Source organism: Moschus berezovskii, chromosome 16 (assembly GCF_049115385.1).
Source record: "Moschus berezovskii isolate FMDL1 chromosome 16, NW_MosBer_1.0, whole genome shotgun sequence".
NCBI lineage: Eukaryota > Metazoa > Chordata > Mammalia > Artiodactyla > Moschidae > Moschus > Moschus berezovskii.
In genome coordinates this window covers 81,054,935-81,073,628 of record NC_142475.1, presented here as the reverse complement: position 1 = coordinate 81,073,628, position 18,694 = coordinate 81,054,935, and the positions used below count along the sequence as shown (strand labels likewise).

Below are 18,694 nucleotides of genomic sequence, written 5' to 3'. Positions count from 1 at the left end.
TGCTAAGTCGCTTCAGTCGTGTCCGACTGTGCGACCCCATAGACGGCAGCCCGCCAGGCTCCCCCGTCCCTGGGATTCTCCAGGCAAGAACACTGGAGTGGGTTGCCATTTTCTTCTCCAGTGCATGAAAGTGAAAAGTGAAAGTGAAGTTCACCTGCATCCAGTTACACCTGCTATATTCACACCTTTTTCTGAGACTGGTGCAATTTAGTTTTGTTTCTTAAGATATACTAAGGCAGGAGGATTCCAGTGGGATTCTTATGTCTCCCCTCCTTTCAAATGGAGAATCTAAAAGCAAGCTGCACAAGGAGTAATGGATTATTTCTCCTCCACAAAGCTGCTTAACCCAAGCCACTGATATTTCCATTCCATGCCGAAATGACATTTCTCTCACCTAGAGAGTACTACCCTTCCTTTTAAGATATAACTGTCTTGGTTCAGACTCTGGGTTCCATCTTTCACCTGGGAAGCAGGCCCTGTCCACTCCCATGACATGGCAATGCTCTGACCTGTGATACCACAGGCCCAGAGGGTGGACACTATGCCCCAAGCTCTCTCAGGCTCCTGTACTTCTAGCCCATGGATACAAACCCTGAGGATGGTCAATCATCTGGATTGCTGTACAGATGGCTTTCTATTTCTGGGACCATTATTTTTTTTTTCTTTTTCTGAAGAATCAAGGATGTATTAGGGCAATGAGCATCATACTTGAAGGAAAAGCAACATCACAGTCTGGAATGAGAACAAAAGGTGGGGAATACAGAGCATCCACAGTCTGACTGCTCATGAAAACCAGCAAGTGAAGGAAAAAGGTTCACCAACAACACATGGTGGTTCAGTTCAGTTCAGTCGCTCAGTCGTGTCCGACTCTTTGCGACCCCATGAACCGCAGCACGCCAAGCCTCCCTGTCCATCACCAACTCCCGGAGTTTACCCAAACTCATGTCCATCGAGTTGGTGATGCCATCCAACCATCTCATTCTCTGTCGTCCCCTTCTCCTCCTCCCTTCAATCGTTCCTAGCATCAGGGTCTTTTCAAATGAGTCAGTTCTTCACATCAGGTGGCCAAAGTATTGGAGTTTCAGCTTCAACATCAGTCCTTCCAATGAACAGCCAGGACTGATCTCCTTTAGGATGAACAGGTTGGATCTCCTTGCAGTCCAAGGGACTCTCAAGAGTCTTCTCCAGCACCACAGTTCAAAAGCATCAATTCTTCAGCGCTCAGCTTTCCTTATAGTCCAACTCTCACATCCAGACATGACCACTGGAAAAACCATAGCTTTGACTAGATGGACCTTTGTTGCCAAAGTAATGTCTCTGCCTTTTAACATGCTGTCTAGGATGGTCATAACCTTCCTTCCAAGGAGTAAGCGTCTTTTAATTTCATGGCTGCAGTCACCATCTGCAGTGATTTGGAGCCCACAGTATAAAGTCTGATAGTGTTTCCCCGTCTATTTGCCATGAAGTGATGGGACCAGATGCCATGATCTTAGTTTTCTGAATGTTGAGCTTTAGGCCAACTTTTTCACTCTCCTCTTTCACTTTTATCAAGAGGCTCTTTAGTTCTTCTTCACTTTCTGCCATAAGGGTGGTGTCGTCTGCATATCTGAGTTTACTGATATTTCTTCTGGCAATCCTGATTCCAGCTTGTGCCCAGCGGTTCTGGGCTGGATGACGCACACACGGTGGTAATTAATAAGAATACTCTGCAGCAAACAGAATGAATGAATGACAACCACATTCAGCAGCATGGGTGAACTGGACACAGAAGAGTATGTGCTGTGGAATTCCACTGGCATCAAGTTTCCAAGTAGACAGCGAATTTATAAGTCAGGACAGTGGTTCTCCATGGAATGAAGTTAGTAAGCGAGGCACAGTGAGGTCCTACGTGCAGCATTCCACATCTCTTGATTTGGGGACTGGTTACATCAGTGTGTTCTTTTTTTAATATTTATATTTTAGTAAGATCAGTGTGATATGCTTTACTTTATTTATTATTATTTTAATATTTTGGCCACACCATGTGGCATGTGGGATCTTAGTTCCCTGCTGCTGCTGCTGCTGCTAAGTCACTTCAGTCGTGTCCGACTCTGTGCGACCCCACAGACGGCAGCCTACCAGGCTCCCCTGTCCCTGGGATTCTCTAGGCAAGAACACTGGAGTGGGTTGCCATTTCCTTCTCCAATGTGTGAAAGTGAAGTCGCTCAGTCGTGTCCGACTCATAGCGATCCCATGGACTGCAGCCTACCAGGCTCCTCCATCCATGGGATTTTCTAGGCAAGAGTACTGGAGTGGCTTGCCATTGCCTTCTCCGAAAACTCTCTCTAACCCTCAGCTAAAAACTGGATGCAACCGCGTACACAACCTTTCCCATCAGAATTAAGTTCCCTGAAGATAGGGATCATGTCTTACTTGTAAACCCACGTTAATTAGTACAGAATATGGCAAGTACACTGCCAGTTCAATGAATTAATGAAATCTTTACAGAGAACCTATTAAGTACCAGAAAGTGCACTGTACTCTAGACACTCACACCTTCTTGTTTCCTTCTCTTACCAATTTAAAGCTAAAAATGATTCCTTTGGCATCAGTTCCTACTATTAGTTTTGTTGTTACACAGTAGATATTACCATCCCCATTCTGCCAATGGGGGAAACTAAGTTTAAGAAGAGTATCTCTAAAATGTTGCACACCACTTCACACCGTCTAGGGTGGTTATAATTAAGAAATCAGGTAATACCAAGGGCTGGAGGGAATGTAAAGTCACTTTGGAAAACAGCCCAGCAGTTCCTTAAACAGTTAAGACATAAAGCCACCACGTGACTCCACATTTCCACTTCTAAGGATATACTCCAAAGAAGTGACAACATGGCCACCTCGACAACAGGAAAGCAGCCAGTCACAAAAGACTGTAAATGATTCCATGTATCTGAAATGCCCCAGACAGGCATTCTACAGACAGCAAGTGTCGGGGGTGGGAGGCTGGCACAGTGAGTCGCACAGGGGAGTGAGAACTACAGGAAAAGGGAAATGTCGTAGCGCTGAGTGTGGTGCTGACTGTAGACATCTGTGAATACACTGAAAACCACTGAATCACACAACTCAATCGGGGAATATGGTATGTGAATCACAGCTAAATTTTAAAGCCACTATTAAAAAAAACCAAAAACAGGGCCACACAGGTAGCAAAAGCTGACGCTGGAACTCAAAGCTGAGGCTGACTTCAAAGCCCACATTGTTTCCACCACTCTCAGTCTGCCAGACAAAGGCCAGGACTAAAATCCTGATCTCTGGTCTTCATGTGTCAGTCTGACAAATGTCTAATTACGGATGCCTGACTGTGACTCAGCAGAGAGTCAAACAAATTGCGATCTTTGAAATTAAAATCCAAAACTGAGTGCTTGAAATAAGCTAACTGTACCTGAATCAAAACCGCCGAATGTGTCAGGGCATCGTTCAACATGGTGAGCACATTTGACGTAGGAACCGCCCCAGGATCATGACCCCAAGACGTGATTAATAATCGATCATAACCCTAGGGACAGGAAATAAAAAAAACACACCAGGGCATTTAGGAACTTTAAAAAATCAAGAAAGTTGTCTAGAATAGTGCTTACCAGTTTCTATCTTCCTCAAAAATGATTTTTAAAAAACCCACAAAGGCATACCTGGAATATATCTGGCAGTTTTCGAAGTCTTGTCCCTTTGGACAGCAAAAGAGATGGTGGTCCTTGCCTGGTGATGTGGTATATGTACAGTTTAAACCAGACAGAACTGACTTCTGGGATAGCTGGTCCAATGTGCTAAAATCATAGAACACGTCAAATAAAGCTGTAAATGCTTATCTAACGAAGCCAGATTTCACAAGGGACTAAGTATACTCTTACAGCTAATGCCTCATGGAAGTGTTAACTGTTCTTAGCCTTATGAAGATAAATGTTAAATGATCCGTTCAAGCAGTTTCAAATATATACAGGAATTGAGAAAGCAGTTCTTGTCACTGCAGTTAAGACAATGGAGTCTGGAGCAGTCAGGTTATGTCTGAAACTTGGCTTCATCGCCCCGGCTGTATCGCCGCAGGTTACTTAAGGTCCCCTGTACCTCCTTTCGCTCATTTGGAACACAGCAACAAAATACTTACCTCTTCAGGACATTGCTAAAAGTTTAAAACAGTACCTGGCAGCACAAGATAAGCACTATCAAAGTGTTAATAATTTTTATCAAAAGAGAGATTATCTATCCTTGCATCCATCATTCAATTCATGGATTCCTACTACGCCCAGAGGCTGTGTTAAAGAGTAGAAGGAAGTGTGCGTGTGTGGCAGAGGGGAAGGGACACAGAGAATTATAAAACAGACATTAGTAAATGCAAATCTATACCCACTCCCACTGAACAGAGGACAAATCTAGGCTAAGCGGGGAGTGTGCTCATGAAGCAGTTAGATCTGCACAGGCAACAGAATCATCCATGTACCAGAATCCCTTCCTTTTATCTACACCGTGAAACCCAGCACACCCAGGAAACCAGGCAGGATGTAGTGCAATCCTGGCGCTTTGAAAATGGCACACGTCACACGGGACACGCCTTGCTAAGTATCCAGATATATGAAACTGATTTATTTCCAAAAAGTCAAAGACCAGAAGTCATCATCATGATTTTAAAGGTGACCAGAGTTCCGTCTCTCAAGTGTAATCTTTCCTTGTCAGCTCATTCAGCATCACAGCCCCACTTCCTAAATACTTCGTTTCTTCCTCATTAAAGGTACCTTATCCTTCAAGGCAACCCAGGCTTCCTTCTTAGAGGATCCAAAAACATTCTCTTTGAAATCCTGCTTTCAAGAAGAAAACTGTCATCAAATGTGTCCTTAATCACTCAACAATGGTGGTTGGTGGTTTCGTCACTTGAGTCGTGTCCAAGTCTCCACGACCCCGTGGACTGTAGCTCACCAGGCTCCTCTGTCCATGGGATTCTCCAGGCAAGAACACTGGAGTGGGTTGCCATTTCCTTCTCTAGGGGAGACAATACATATATATACACACACATCTTTATATGTGTGTATATTATATATGTGTGTATATATATATATAGAGAGAGTACCAATTATACCTCACAAATTGAACATCTTACAACAGCAATACGTACAAAACTGCTTTCTGAGTTGATTTTAGTATCTGCTATCTACAATTTGAGAATCAATACATGAGACTGTTAAACCTCCCCTTCAAGTTGCCGTGAGAAAGAAGAAAACAGCGGCAGAGCAGGCTTCCCAGTGGGTCTTTTTTTACCTGAGGGGTGCAGCTGCTGACGGGCCGGATTTCATTGGTGAGAGGCGCCATGGAAACAAGCAATGTGTAATTTTTGTTCAGAACTCTGCTGCAGGTTGCAGGGTCCAACCCAAGAAGGCTCTCACAGCGCAGGAGATCCAGAGGAAAACCTGGATTGCGATCAACCACACACAGAGGATGAGAGACTGACAGCGTGAAACGAGACGCCGAGCATGAAAATACTGAGAACTGCCTTCAGTGTTTCACATGAAAACTTAAAGTCTGTAAAACAAAGTCGAGTATCTTTTTAAAAGCACTTTATTTCCTAGGAGGTCAACTAAGACTTCCTAAGGTTTAAAGCTAAAGTCTTTATTCTGATCCAGAAAGATAACTGTCTACTGGTGTTCTTCGAGCTAACCTTTCACTTTAAATACGTTTGCTTTACCTTACTTCCTCTCCATCATGGCAATGCCATCTTATGAAAGCCTAAGTGCCACGGGAAAGCTGCATCCCTCCCCCAATTTTTTATCTCTATAAAACTTCACAGCCAAATTCTGAACTGACCAGAGGGGCAAGAATTCCTATTTAGAAACACATGCCCTAAACTGGGGTCCATAAAGCATGAGTTCAGCATGCAAATGATGTTAAGTGTTCCCACTCTTAATCCTTCTGGAAATTTCCAATGCTATTGCTTCTAAAAAGAGTTCACTGAAACTTCAGAAGATCAAATTAGCCCTCTAAGCAAAAATGAATCTAAAAAAGGATATGGCTTGCTAAAAGAGCCTAGGAGCCCTGAGTACAACTGGCACCCAAGATCCTGGTCTTTCATACCATTCACCACTAAAAGAAACCAGAGGAGGAGGCTGATTCCAAGGCTGGAGCAGAAACACAAAGATAGCTTTGTCAGAAACTAAGGAATTACTCCCCACCAAATTAAAAAAAGATAGAGGCAGAGCACGACAACAGGAGTCCATGGGCCAAATCTGAGACACAGTAGCAAAAAAATGAGACAATAATGACTGGTTATAAATCATTGAAAAATTAAAAATTGATAAATCCATACTGAGAATATAAGAGAAAACTTGTCCCAAATGTTAAATGAGGAAGAAATGGTGGAGTTGGGGGGAAAAAAAGATCAATTCGCAGCCATCACAGTAAAGAATGGTTCAGACAAGGATCAACAGAGAATGCTAAATCTAGGAGGAAACACTGATAGAGTAGGATATATGCATGGTCTTAAAGTGTCTCCCCTACAGATCGCTTATTAGTCGTGGGGGGAATAACAGTGGACTACACAATGTAGAAATCAGAAAACACTAACTGGGTGGTCAAAATTCACTAATATCACAAGGACAGATGCTTAAGCATAGTTTGTTTAGCAAGCGTTTTGTTCTGCATGATCGGGGGGACAAGCAATCCAGCTAAGGGCATACAAGGCAAAGGGATTCTGGAGGGTGTTTGTGTCTGGCCTCTCACAAACAAGGGGAGTGCCTATGATCTTACTAAGTTAGACCACACATTGTTTTCATTTTTCAAGCAGTGCCTCAAGCTGTCTAAAACCAGAAGATTACTAAGAAATTAGTCCTGTCACAGTATCAGAGGTTTGCTTCTATGATAGCATCACAAGGCTTTTTGCTTTACAATGAATATCAAGTACGACATGATATACTCAAACTACAAATTGCTAATGGCATAAAAAGAAAATTCTTTCTATTCAAAAATAGATGCTTAAACACCAGTACTACAGAGCTTCTCCTTTAAAAAGGAGTAAGACTGAGTTAACCCATCTGGTACCTACAAAAAGCTACTTTGTTAACATGGAGGGTATTTATTATGTTAACATGGAGGGTATTTATTATGTTCTAATAAAAAGTTAATTCTTTATCTGGAATGAATGGCCTTCTTTTCTATGAATCTAAAATGGTACTAGTTATACATCATTATTAGAAAAATTGAAAAGAGTCACTGAAATCATCTTCTGTGGTTCTAATGAGGAGTCCCAGTTAAGAAAGGCTGGTTAGAAGAATGAAACTTCATAAACAATTGCCAATCTGGTCTCAAGGGGAGGGAGGAGTTACTTACATTTTAACTTTGGAGGCACGTCAGTTATTCTAAGCAATCAAAGCTCCGGAAACAGTCAACTACTAAATCTGCTTTAAAGGTTAAAATTATACTTTACTTTCACACAGAATAAGTTTAGGTTTACCATTTTGTTGATGATACATAGATTATTCATTATGCATGTGAAAAAGTTTAACCCAACCCATTAAGCAATAGACTGTTCATAAATAAATCAATAAACACCTTTGTGTTAAATGGAAAATATTCAAGAGACGTGGATTCAAGCCCCAGCTCTTCCATTTACTAATCATATGAGCTTTAATGACTAAATGCACAGGAGATTTAACAAAGAAAAGCTTGAATTTCTTTATCTATAAAATGAGTTACCCCTGGCTGGTCACTAGCACTCTGTAACATTCTTGGATTCTATGATGGGCAGTAGGACACTTAAAATATTCTAACCCATTATCTCTGAAAATCACTAAAAAGTCCAAGAAATCCCAGGGTTTGTGTATCCAGAGATATATTTAAGATTGTTGGCATTCACTGCTAGGTCACATGATTTAATATTTGGTAACCAAAAAATGATTACTATCAACAAACGCTTATCAAAAAGAGCTTTAGTCTCTTGGTATTTGGTGACTTAATACTCAGTTTCAACTGTTTATGAATAACCTCCAGCATGGAATCATTTATAATTCTGTTAAAGCATAACTCTGAACCAAACACTCTAAAGCTGAAGCAGTGGGTCACCAGGTATTGAGTGTCTAGCCTCACTCAGCTGAACTACCTAGAGTTTTTGTTCTTCCCTGTGCAACAACTCTTGTGAAGTAACAAATGATTCCATCCTAAATGTTTTTAGCTGAGCTGAAAAGAAAGCCAGATGCTTGGTGAAAGAAGTAGAATGAAAATGGATATGACTAAGAAACTGATGGTTCTTGGCCAGAAAATAGAACTTTGAGGTAAACGAAAGAATGCGTGAAATCAAATGTGACAGTGGTGCCAGAATTCACAAGGCCCCCAAAAGGCAACTCCCATGAATGTCCAAGGACTACGGGATGCGATTACATTCACAGTGGGATGTTCTTACACTGGTGCCCAAGCTGCTGCATCTTTTTAAAAGCACATTTCTGGGGCCACTCCTCAATTCAGAAGCTACTACATCAACTCAACTGAAGTCTGGGAACCCCTTTCTATCACAAAACTGAGAAGGCACACCAAGGCAGCAAGTAAAATACTTCAGTAAATATTACAGCAGCATTTGAACACAAAGGCCCTGTTTCTTATCTTTATAAAATGAATTCTTCATTCTTAATGCTTCATGCTTCCTAAATAAATTTTGTCGTTTGTCCACCTCTCAAAACAGATGCCTGTTTCACATCTGTAGATAGGCATCTACAGATGCCTACATCCCATGCAGCTACTTAAACAAATTATCACTCCCACTCTTCTTGCAGACAGCTAAAAACATTTAGATACTACAAATGTCAGCGGCACCCAAGAGAGGAGAGAAAGTAATAGAAGAAACGGCTGACGAGCAAAGAAATTCAAGAACAAGAAATGTTTTTAAAATAAGTGGTGATTAAATAAGTGAGCATGACTTGTTAATTTCTTAGAAAGAAGTTCCATAGGATCATGTCTTCAAAATCGAGTATATTTAGTGTACCATAACTGGGTTGGTCTGGCTGTGAAGCCTGAGCAACTAGATCTTTATTATGACGCAGAAACAGTATTGTGCTCCTCAGAGTGAGCGCATGGTCGAAGTTCCTCTGTGCTTCCCCTTCACCAGTGCTCTGAACCTGAAACAAGAGAACGTACGGGTTGCAACGAAAACCACTCCCAAGCCATTCATGCTGGTTTATAACCATAAAGTAGAAACATTTAGACATTATTAAAAATCAGTCTTTTCATACTGTGAAATTAGTTTTCTGCTTGCTCCATGGAAAAAAAGCTATGCCCAACCTAGACAGCACATTGAAAAGTAGAGACATTACTTTGCCAACAAAGGTCCGTGTAGTCAAAGCTATGGCTTTTCCAGCAGTCATGTACGGACGTGAGAGTTGGACTATAAAGAAAGCCAAGCACCAAAGAATTGCTGCTTTTGAACTGTGGTGCTGGAGAAGATTCTTGAGAGTCCCTTGGACTGCAAGGAGATCCAACCAGTCCGTCCTAAAGGAAATCAATCCTGAACATTCATTGGAAGGACTGATGCTGAAGCTGAAACATCAATACTTTGGCCACCTGATGTGAAGAGCTGGCTCACTGGAAAAGACCCTGATGCTGGGAAAGATGGAAGGCAGGAGGAGAAGGGGACGACAGCGGATGAGATGGTTGGATGGCATCACCGACTCAATGGGCATGCGTTTGAGCAGGCTCCAGGAGTTGGTGATGAACAGGGAAGCCTGGCATGCTACAGGCCACGGGGTCACAAAGAGTCAGTCACAACTGAGCAACTGAACTGAACTGAAAAATCAGCCAGTCAGAAATTTGCCCAGGCAATACTGAAACACATATTAACCTCAATCTTGGTTGAGCTTCCATTCGATTATACTTTGGAAGGTGACAGAAATTACCCCAAAAAGTAAAACTAACAACTTCAGCAACAAAGTCATGTCAAATTGTAACATTATATGTTCCATATATGATTCAAACAGGGTGCTCAAAAAACTCTAAGATCTGTATATTCTGCTTTGTCTAGACAAGTAGTCTAATCCATGGTCACCAATGGTGCCGCTATTTTATCACCCTGTTCACAACTCTGCAAGGGACAACAGAGTATGTGACTCAATACAGCTGTTCAGTACTGCTGAACATACAGCTTCAAATCACTCAACAAGGATTCCCTGAGTCCCTGGTTCTGTGCTATGACCTCTTTAGGATGTAAGGACAGAAGAGTGGACAGAACTCCTGCCTTCACCGGGTTTACATTTTAATGCATGCGCTTCTGACACTGAGTCAGTCACCCATTTAATATGTAAAAGCACACACATTCCAGAAGCAGCAGAGAAAACAGAAGGCCAGGTCTACAGGGGGAAATAACTAATTATATTTGGATTACATTAACAAGATCAGCCAATTAAGTTTGATCAAGATGAAGCTTTTTAAAAAATAGCTAAGGAACTAGTTTTAAAAACTAAATTTCAGACTAAAGGGCTTTTCCAAGAATGTCTATGTGGTAAAAAAGAAAACAGATATATAAAGCGTAAAAGAGATCTTCCAATTTGCTCTACTTGATAAAAGACCAGCTGAGGTGAGAAAAATAAAAAGCTGGAAAGCATGTTAAAATGTGCTGGAATATAAAAAATTTATTGGAAAAGATGATACACAATAAGAAATGGGGCTAAACAAGATATTAAAAACATTGAGGAAACAGTGAAAATATAAAGATAAAAGTGAAGGAGACAAATTCATAACAAGGATCATCTCAGGCACTAAAAAAGTAAAAATCCTATGGAGAAGGTGGGAAGGAAAAAATGTTATGGTGGTTTATTTATTTATTTATTTTGAGATATAAAGAAGTACAAAATTACCAAACATTCTCTAAACATACATGAGTTCATCACTAGAGCAAGGAAGGTACCGAAATGATTCATCAAACAACAGATTAGGCACACAAACCACTTGCTTACAGAAGCACAGAAGGCAGAATAAAATACTCAGGGAATGAAACACACCAAAAAGGTGATCAAGATTTAGAATGAAGGAAAACTAGGCTGTACTCATGGTGGGGGGGGGAGGGGGGGAAGATGGTTAAAAACAAATATGGCTGAAGTCTTCAAGATGCTAAAAGGGACAGTGAGAGTGGACATAAATACGATACCCAGGGACATTGTTCCAGATTAAGTGGAACAAAACTTTCAAATAAAAATTGCTTAAGAGTAGATTTTTTAAGTCATGATGAAAAGAAAAAAAAAAATAAATAAAGGCTATTTTAGAAAAGTGCATAAAAACTGCACATAGACTTTAAGATTTCTGTACCCCATTTCCTCATTAAGTCAAATTATCCTAAGAGCTTAGATGAGGTAAATGACTCTTTTAAAATCACAAAATTCATTCATCCACTCGATATGTTTAAACCTAAATGACTGCCACAGTTTTAGGGTGGGAATGAGGTAGGAATGAGCAAGAATATACCAAAAATCTACACAACCAACAACTGATGTTTTATCAAGCAAGAAAAGAGTCCAAACACCCTGACATCCCATAAGCTACCTAGATTTACCTTTTCTAGTTCAATAAGAAAGCTGTCCAGAGACTCATCTGAGAGTTTGCCAACTTCAAACATTGTGACTGCATGGCTTTTCAAATTCTGAAATAGAGAAACAAAAACAAAACTGAAATGTACCTTATTTGAGCCTATTATTAATAAGTTCTAGCTTTCCTCTGAATGCTAAGCATCTTATCTTTATACTATGCTTTCCAATATGTTTAACCTCAAGTGTGCATAAAGAGTTGATTTTTCTAATTACAAAAGCAGCCCTCACTAAAAAGCTGCCACATTCCTCTAAAGAATATAAAACAAAGCTGGCTGCATTTTCAGGAATAAATTTAATACTTAAAAAAAAGATTTAACAACACTGAGTTATTATGTACCGAACTGTTAAACCTTTTTATATTTAATTAACAATTTGACTTACTGGTGAAAGGTTTCCCATCATTAAAAAGGCAGTAAGTGTTGAGTCAAATAGGAACGCGATACGCTTTGTGTATCCTGTAGACAGATTCAAACTGTTTATACTGGCTGTGTCTGCTGGGGGGATAAAAATCATAGTTTAAAAATCAAGTAAATGAAAACTGTTCATTACTTATCATTTGCAGTGAGAAAGTATTCCATTTCAACTTTATTTAATAATTAAAAATACATAATATAGGCAATACTGTAAGTCATAAGCGGTCCCAATTCTACCTTATTTCCAACATAGAGAAAGAAAAAAACAATTTTTTTTAAGGCATTCACTTGTGCAGTAAACTTTCTGAAAGTCAATAATAAACCACGACTTGGTCACTGTCAGATCAAAATGACTACCTAGCTTAACCTCTGTGGACAAGTCGCCGGGTCCAGGGAACAGAACTACCGAGGGCAGGAACAGCAGCCACTTGACTGTGCCTTCTCCTCTCCCCACACAACCACGTGCAAGCCCCTCGTCCTCTATGCTCTGTCCCCTCTGTACCTAGAGGCCTTCCTGCGGTGGTCTTCCTGCACGTGCCAGCTGGCGCTCTCTTGGTTGTTCTCGGCCCCAACACCATCTTCTCCACGAAGGCTGCCTACACCCCTCTGGGCAGAAGGAGGGCTCTTCCTCTTTGCTCCCCACAAACACCACAGTGCCTCTCACGCTGCGGTGGCTCTTACACTCTCCAGATTCAGTTTTTAGAAGAAAACTATTGTATTTCCTATCAATTTTACGCCCCTGAGATCTAGCAGCATATGGGTAAGTACTCAAAGATACATACTGAGTGAAGAAAATCCAGCCCAAATCACAAATTAACCGTAAGCCTGGAGAGTTAGCTTTATGAGTGTATGTGCAGACACACGGCTTATTTACAGACAGGCTCAAGCTGAGCCACCACTAACCTGAGTCTTCTTGACTGTTTGTATCCGTGTCAGTAGCCGATGAAGCTTCCTGTACAGGGCTCCTACTTGCCCCGCCATCCCACGACAGGAGCATCTTCTGTGGATCTAAAGTACTCCTGTTGATGAAGAAAACAGTCACTTTTGAAAAACCACATAGATGACCGTATACAAAAACAGCCACTGAAGTCAGTACTGAGGTTACAAACATTCACCTAAATCCACTCTTACATTCCGGCCCCAAACTGAGACGGAGCCCTAAAATATTCTGCACCCACAGCGAAGGTTCTTAACTAAACCCATGGACGGGCTTTAGAGAATCTGAGAACATTTTAAATTTGTATGTAACATATAGTATGAGCTTTTCTCTAGGGAAAGTGTCATAGTTTTCAACAGATTCTAAAAAAAAATCCCAAAACACACAAGATTAAACATCACTAATATATAGGGTTCAATCTGCTGAATACATAAAATTTTGTACATAAAATTGTATTTTTTCCCCAAAACAAAAAACTCTCATACTAAATAAATGAGTGACTTTAATCTGTTTACGGATGGAACGTTCTTCCACGATGAATGAAGCTGGTCCAAATTTATTACTTGGCCTTTCTTGTGGGCAAACCCCAATCGGCAGTACACTGACACAGCATTCTAAAAGGAATATAAAGGAAACGAGTATCTGAAATAAACCAGACGTCAGAATGTCTGTAGCCAGAAAACATTATTATGGACTACATTTATAGAGATCCTCAAATATTTTCATCCCATAGCCAGAAAAAAACCATTTTCAGTAGGCCTGGTCTTCCCCTAAGATCTCCACATACGCAGGAGAGGGAAAGCCTCCAACCCTCTGGCTTGGCCCTCCCTAGATCCACCCCTCAAGAAGCGGGAGTTGGTGCTTTAACTGACATCACTGCAAGACACTGTGACTTCATTACAAGGCACTGGTCAGGCTGCTCCCTGCTGAGCACAGACAGGTGAGGACAGCTTTCACTCCCTGGGGTGGGATACTGCTTCAGGGTTCTGATCTTGCTCTGCTCTGCTTCCTCTGACTCTGTAAGCATCTCACTGCTTCCGCTTCTCAGTATCACGACAAAGATCTATAATCCATTCAGTGCTCGTAACATGAGTGAAAAAGAGTAGGAAAATTACATACCTTAACCAGAGACAGGTCTATCTCAAGAACATTTGCAAGCTGGACAATAAAATTAAAAATTATTTCACACCCTAAGAATTATCAGTATATCATCATAAACAGTTATAGATAACCTATCCATCATGAGCAAAAGTTAAATTATTAATCATGGAAATACTAAATAAATTTGGTAAGCAGAATTTTCTTCTTTCCATATCTTGAAGACATTCAGAGTAGTACAAATCCAGGTAGTGACCCTAACAACTTAGTGTGAATTATAATTACTTGAGCTACTTTAATTAGAATTACTTAGTTTTAATTTTCTCATTTAAAATGAAAAAATTCTAGATCAATCGTTTACAATGCTTTTACTTTAAAGTCATCATATAAAGTTATTCAACCAAATCACAACTATATACATATGCAGGAAGTAACTTAAGAATAGTGACTTAAGTATATTAAGGGTCTAAGATCCAACCATGAACGGATTTTTAAAATATTTTAGTTATATCATTAAATAATTTTATCTACTTTACACAAACTTATTTTATAATCTTGAGGCTAAATTCTTTCCTAAGATGCTGTCACACTTCCCTCTGCAACATTAGTATGCTCATCTATTGACCCAAATATCTTATAAAACAGAGTTTCAAAATAATCACCTTGCACTCGATTCATTACAAAACCTTCAAGAGGAGGAACTAAAATAAACAAAACAGACATTTCTCAGCAATTTAATTTTGTAAAAGAAGAAAGTTTAATTCAAATATCTATTCAAAAAGAGACCTCCAACTTAGGAAATGAATTCAGCCTTTGATTCATTTTATCAACTCCACTGCAAGTTTTTCTAAAACTCCCAAAGTAAAGGTCCTATACAGAATGCTGTCTACACATAGTGGACTCTGATGGCAGAGCATAAATCCATAAAAGTAATTTCACCCCCAGGGACCGCTCAGCATTACTCAGGCAGAGAAGTGCTTACAGGCGTGGACTCAGTAGAAAGGCAGGGGGACTGTAGTTGCTTCAGAATGGGGAAGCCTGCCAAGGGTATGTTTTTGATCGGTCTTAGGCAGCAGGATCCCTGGTCTGAAGCAGAGAAACAGGGCTGCAAGCTGCCATGCTACACAAAACCAGGGGGACAAAAAGTATCAACTCGCTGCCCTTCATCCCATCATCCCCGCTCCATCCTGACAAAAGGGGAAACCCATATGTGTGACTGCCACGTTTATCACTGATGTAATTTGCTCTTTGGGGCTTTCTCTTCTGTATCCTCCTTAATGGGAAGAGGGTCAAAACCTTTGTCCGCACAAGAGGCTGCCCAGTCACTACTCTCCACCTGGCAGTTGGTACTCACTTCCCCCCATCTCTTTGGGCCAGATGCCCTACTCCAATGTACTAGGCTGCTCTTCCCAACCATAATGAGGAGGCACTACGCTTGCCTTTGCCAGTCTCCCCTGTGGGCACACTTCCCTTAAAAGAATTCTGGGAAGATGTGTGCCTAGATCACAAGAGGACTTGGTGTCCCTGTGTCCTCTGACCCTAACACTACCTCCCTGCACCCAAAACCTGAAAGCATTTCCAACAGAGAGCTGTAAGACAAAACACAAGTGAGCAGAATGAAGACGCTGTGAAGAGCCACAATGCACACATCAGGGTAGGCTGTCCCAGTTACAGCTCTGTCTCACAGCATTTTCTGATTTGCTGCTACCCATATTTCTAATCACCCAAGAACTGTCAAGGATCAAAGGTTTCTTTTTAGCAATATTTCAGCAATCCCATCCTTTAATAGAATTAGTTCTTTTACTACACTATCAACTATGTGAAAAAGAAGTGTCAAAATTTACTGAATGCTTACTAAATACCAGACTACACTACTAGCTGATTTATAGATATAATTTCACTTAATCCTCTTAATATCAAGAGTTGTTAAAAACTATACCTTATCTTAGAGATGAAGAAACCAAGGCATTAAGAGGTTAGAAATATACAATTTACATTTGGGCAAAAAGAATGAGAAATTCTTTATCTCTACATAAAGAGATACAGAATAGTCTTCAATATATATTAAGTTAAAAAAGCAAAGCATGCGTTGGATACACCATCTGTGTAAGAATAAAATCACACAAAAAAGGATATATATATATTTGTGCACAGTATGTTTGTGAGAGAGTATATAGGCAACTTAGCAGTAGTGGCCAAGAGAGAAATTGAGTAACTCAGGGCAGGCATCGGAAGCAGATGTTTTTATACTCTGTTGTAAGTTTAGTATTTTATAATCCTAATTATTACCTACTCAAAAAGACATTAATAAAAATAAAGAAAAATACCTGGAAATAGCAAAGAAAATTATTTTTTAAAAAATAAAGGACAAGGAAGGCCTGGGCATAAACACACATAAACACATATAAACACAAATAAAACATAAAGGTCAGGACACACCTGATATGAGGGAGTATTTCTGTAATAAGCCCTATCACTCAGTAGTGGTATCACAAACAAGCGAAAAGGTATGATGGAAAACACACTTACAACACATAACCTTAATGTAACAAGTGCTTCTACAAATTGGGAAGAAATCTAACCTATAGAAAAAAAGCTCTACTGTGTTCAAAGATATTAACCACATCACAAAAATAAATAAGTAAGGAAATGATCTAAATAACCAGCAACAGAGTCATGGTTTAGTAAACTGAAACCACTGTTGTTCTTGTTCATTTGTTTGTTGCCAAGTGGTGTCTCTTTTGCAACCCCACAGACTGTAGCCCACCAGGCTCCTCTGTCCACGGGATTTCCCAGGCAAGAATACTGGAGCAGGTTACCATTTCCTTCTCCAATTAAACCTGTGTCTCTTGCACTGGCAGGAGGATTTTTTACCACTGAGCCACTTGGGAAGCCCCAAACTTCCTCGTATTAATACAAGGGTCTTAATACTGATTTGACTTGGGGAGGGAGTGAAGAAGGGAGGAAGAGATAAGCCAAAAAGGACGGTCATTACATGAAAAAATAAGACACAGATATGTCTGGTAAAAATGAACAACATGCAATTCTGTGATGTTACTGAATACATGGAGAAACTGACGCAGTGAACAAGGTTTAAAAGGTGACATACATGTATAAAGACAGATTTGATTTAGGATTTTAAGAAATTTACCTTGGATTTCTATTTTAACACAGTGTCTACACCACCATAAGATAAAACTAAAAAGAAGGAATTTAACAAAAATCACCACAATGTGCTGTAACGTAATGAGGAAGAAATGGTTTTCTTTGAGAAATTCTAACACAAAGATCCCAGGATGACGTGTGTCTAACTTATTAGGGTGATACACAGTGCCCAGCACCTAGCAGCCATTCAAAAAACATTGAGAAATATTACCACATACTCACCTGCTATACAACTGTCATCAGATCTTGGTACATCCAGATAAACAAATCCTGTGTTATAGAAACCTACAGAAGCAAAAGTATCTTGTTTTAGATGAAACAGTAAACATTAGCAGTTAAAAAAATAAAATAAAAACTTTATTCTTGATTTTCCATAAAGATAAAGATTCTTACAACTTAATGGTATGTGAAAAAAAGACAGAAGAAAAACATTATTATCAGAGCTTTCAAAATCTTGGTTTCCCTCAAATGCTCAGAACTGCAAAATTTCTCTTGTGATTCATTCACATAAATTTCTAGTCTATGTGACTAATTACAGCCACACTGGAAAACAATGGACAAAGGTCACATTTTAAACAATACCACACTTTCCTGAGGAAATATTACTATTCTTATCTAATTGATAAATAATTGCTACTAATTGTTGATGGCTTAAAATAAGTTTTTATGTTGACAGAAGACCATTTCTACTAACCACTTACTATGGACTACATTGTAATCTAGTGATCCAGAGAGTCAAGGGCCTGCATCAATGATCTTATCAATAGCACATTTCTCAGACAAAGTGCATATCTAGGAAAAGCAAAATATTTTCAATTAAGTGCTGTCCAAATTAACTTATTGATCAGTTCAGATCAGTTCAGTTCAGTTCATTTCAGTCGCTCAGTCGGGTCCGACTCCTAGCGACCCCATGAACCACAGCACGCCAGGCCTCCCTGTCCATCACCAACTCCCGAAGTTCACTCAAACTCATGTCCATCGAGTCGGTGATGCCATCCAGCCACCTCATTCTCTGTCATCCCCGTCTCCTCCTACCCCAATCGCTCCCAGCATCAGACTCTTTTCCAGTGAGTCAACTTGTCGCATGAGGTGGCCAAAGTATTGGAGTTTCAGCTTTAGCATCAGTCCTTCCAATGAACACCCAGGATTGATCTCCTCTAGAATGGACTGGTTGGATCTCCTTGCAGTCCAAGGGACTCTCAAGAGTCTTCTCCAGCACCACGGTTCAAAAGCATCAATTCTTCGGCAATCAGCTTTCTTCACAGTCCAACTCTCACATCCAGACATGACCACGAGAAAAACCATAGCCTTGACTAGATGGACCTTGGTTGGCAAAGTAATGTCTCTGCTTTTTAATATGCTATCTAGGCTGGTCATAACTTTCCTTCCAAGGAGTAAGCGTCTTTTAATTTCATGGATGCAATCACCATCCTCAGTGATTTTGGAGCCCAAAAAAATAAAGTCTGACACTGTTTCCACTGTTTCCCCATCTATTTCCC

The 18,694-nt window shown here is 40.1% G+C and overlaps 1 protein-coding gene across 1 annotated transcript; it reads right to left on the bottom strand.

The window, feature by feature from the left end:
- Positions 1-2,210: 2,210 nt before the first annotated feature.
- Positions 2,211-15,742, bottom strand: LOC129536262 (protein FAM91A1-like). Its single transcript, XM_088844589.1, has 10 exons — positions 15,716-15,742; positions 14,052-14,090; positions 13,434-13,546; positions 12,899-13,014; positions 11,964-12,076; positions 11,549-11,635; positions 8,993-9,125; positions 5,287-5,547; positions 3,669-3,803; positions 2,211-3,535 (listed from the first exon to the last, which is right to left on the bottom strand). Exons 1-8 carry the CDS (start codon positions 15,740-15,742, stop codon positions 5,447-5,449), a joined length of 729 nt encoding a protein of 242 aa, XP_088700715.1. The 3' UTR covers positions 2,211-3,535; positions 3,669-3,803; positions 5,287-5,446.
- Between the last annotated feature and the right edge of the window lie 2,952 nt (positions 15,743-18,694).

What these genes read in the sequence shown, in the direction of transcription:
- LOC129536262 (XM_088844589.1), bottom strand. Translation starts at nt 15,742, where the DNA reads ATGGGTAGCAGCAAATCAGAAAATGCT. An exon ending in TAGACCTGTCTCTGGTTAAG is followed by an intron (nt 13,547 to 14,051) that starts GTATGTAATTTT and finishes TATTCCTTTTAG; the next exon opens with AATGCTGTGTCAGTGTACTG. An exon ending in AAACAGTCAAGAAGACTCAG is followed by an intron (nt 12,077 to 12,898) that starts GTTAGTGGTGGC and finishes TTATCCCCCCAG; the next exon opens with CAGACACAGCCAGTATAAAC.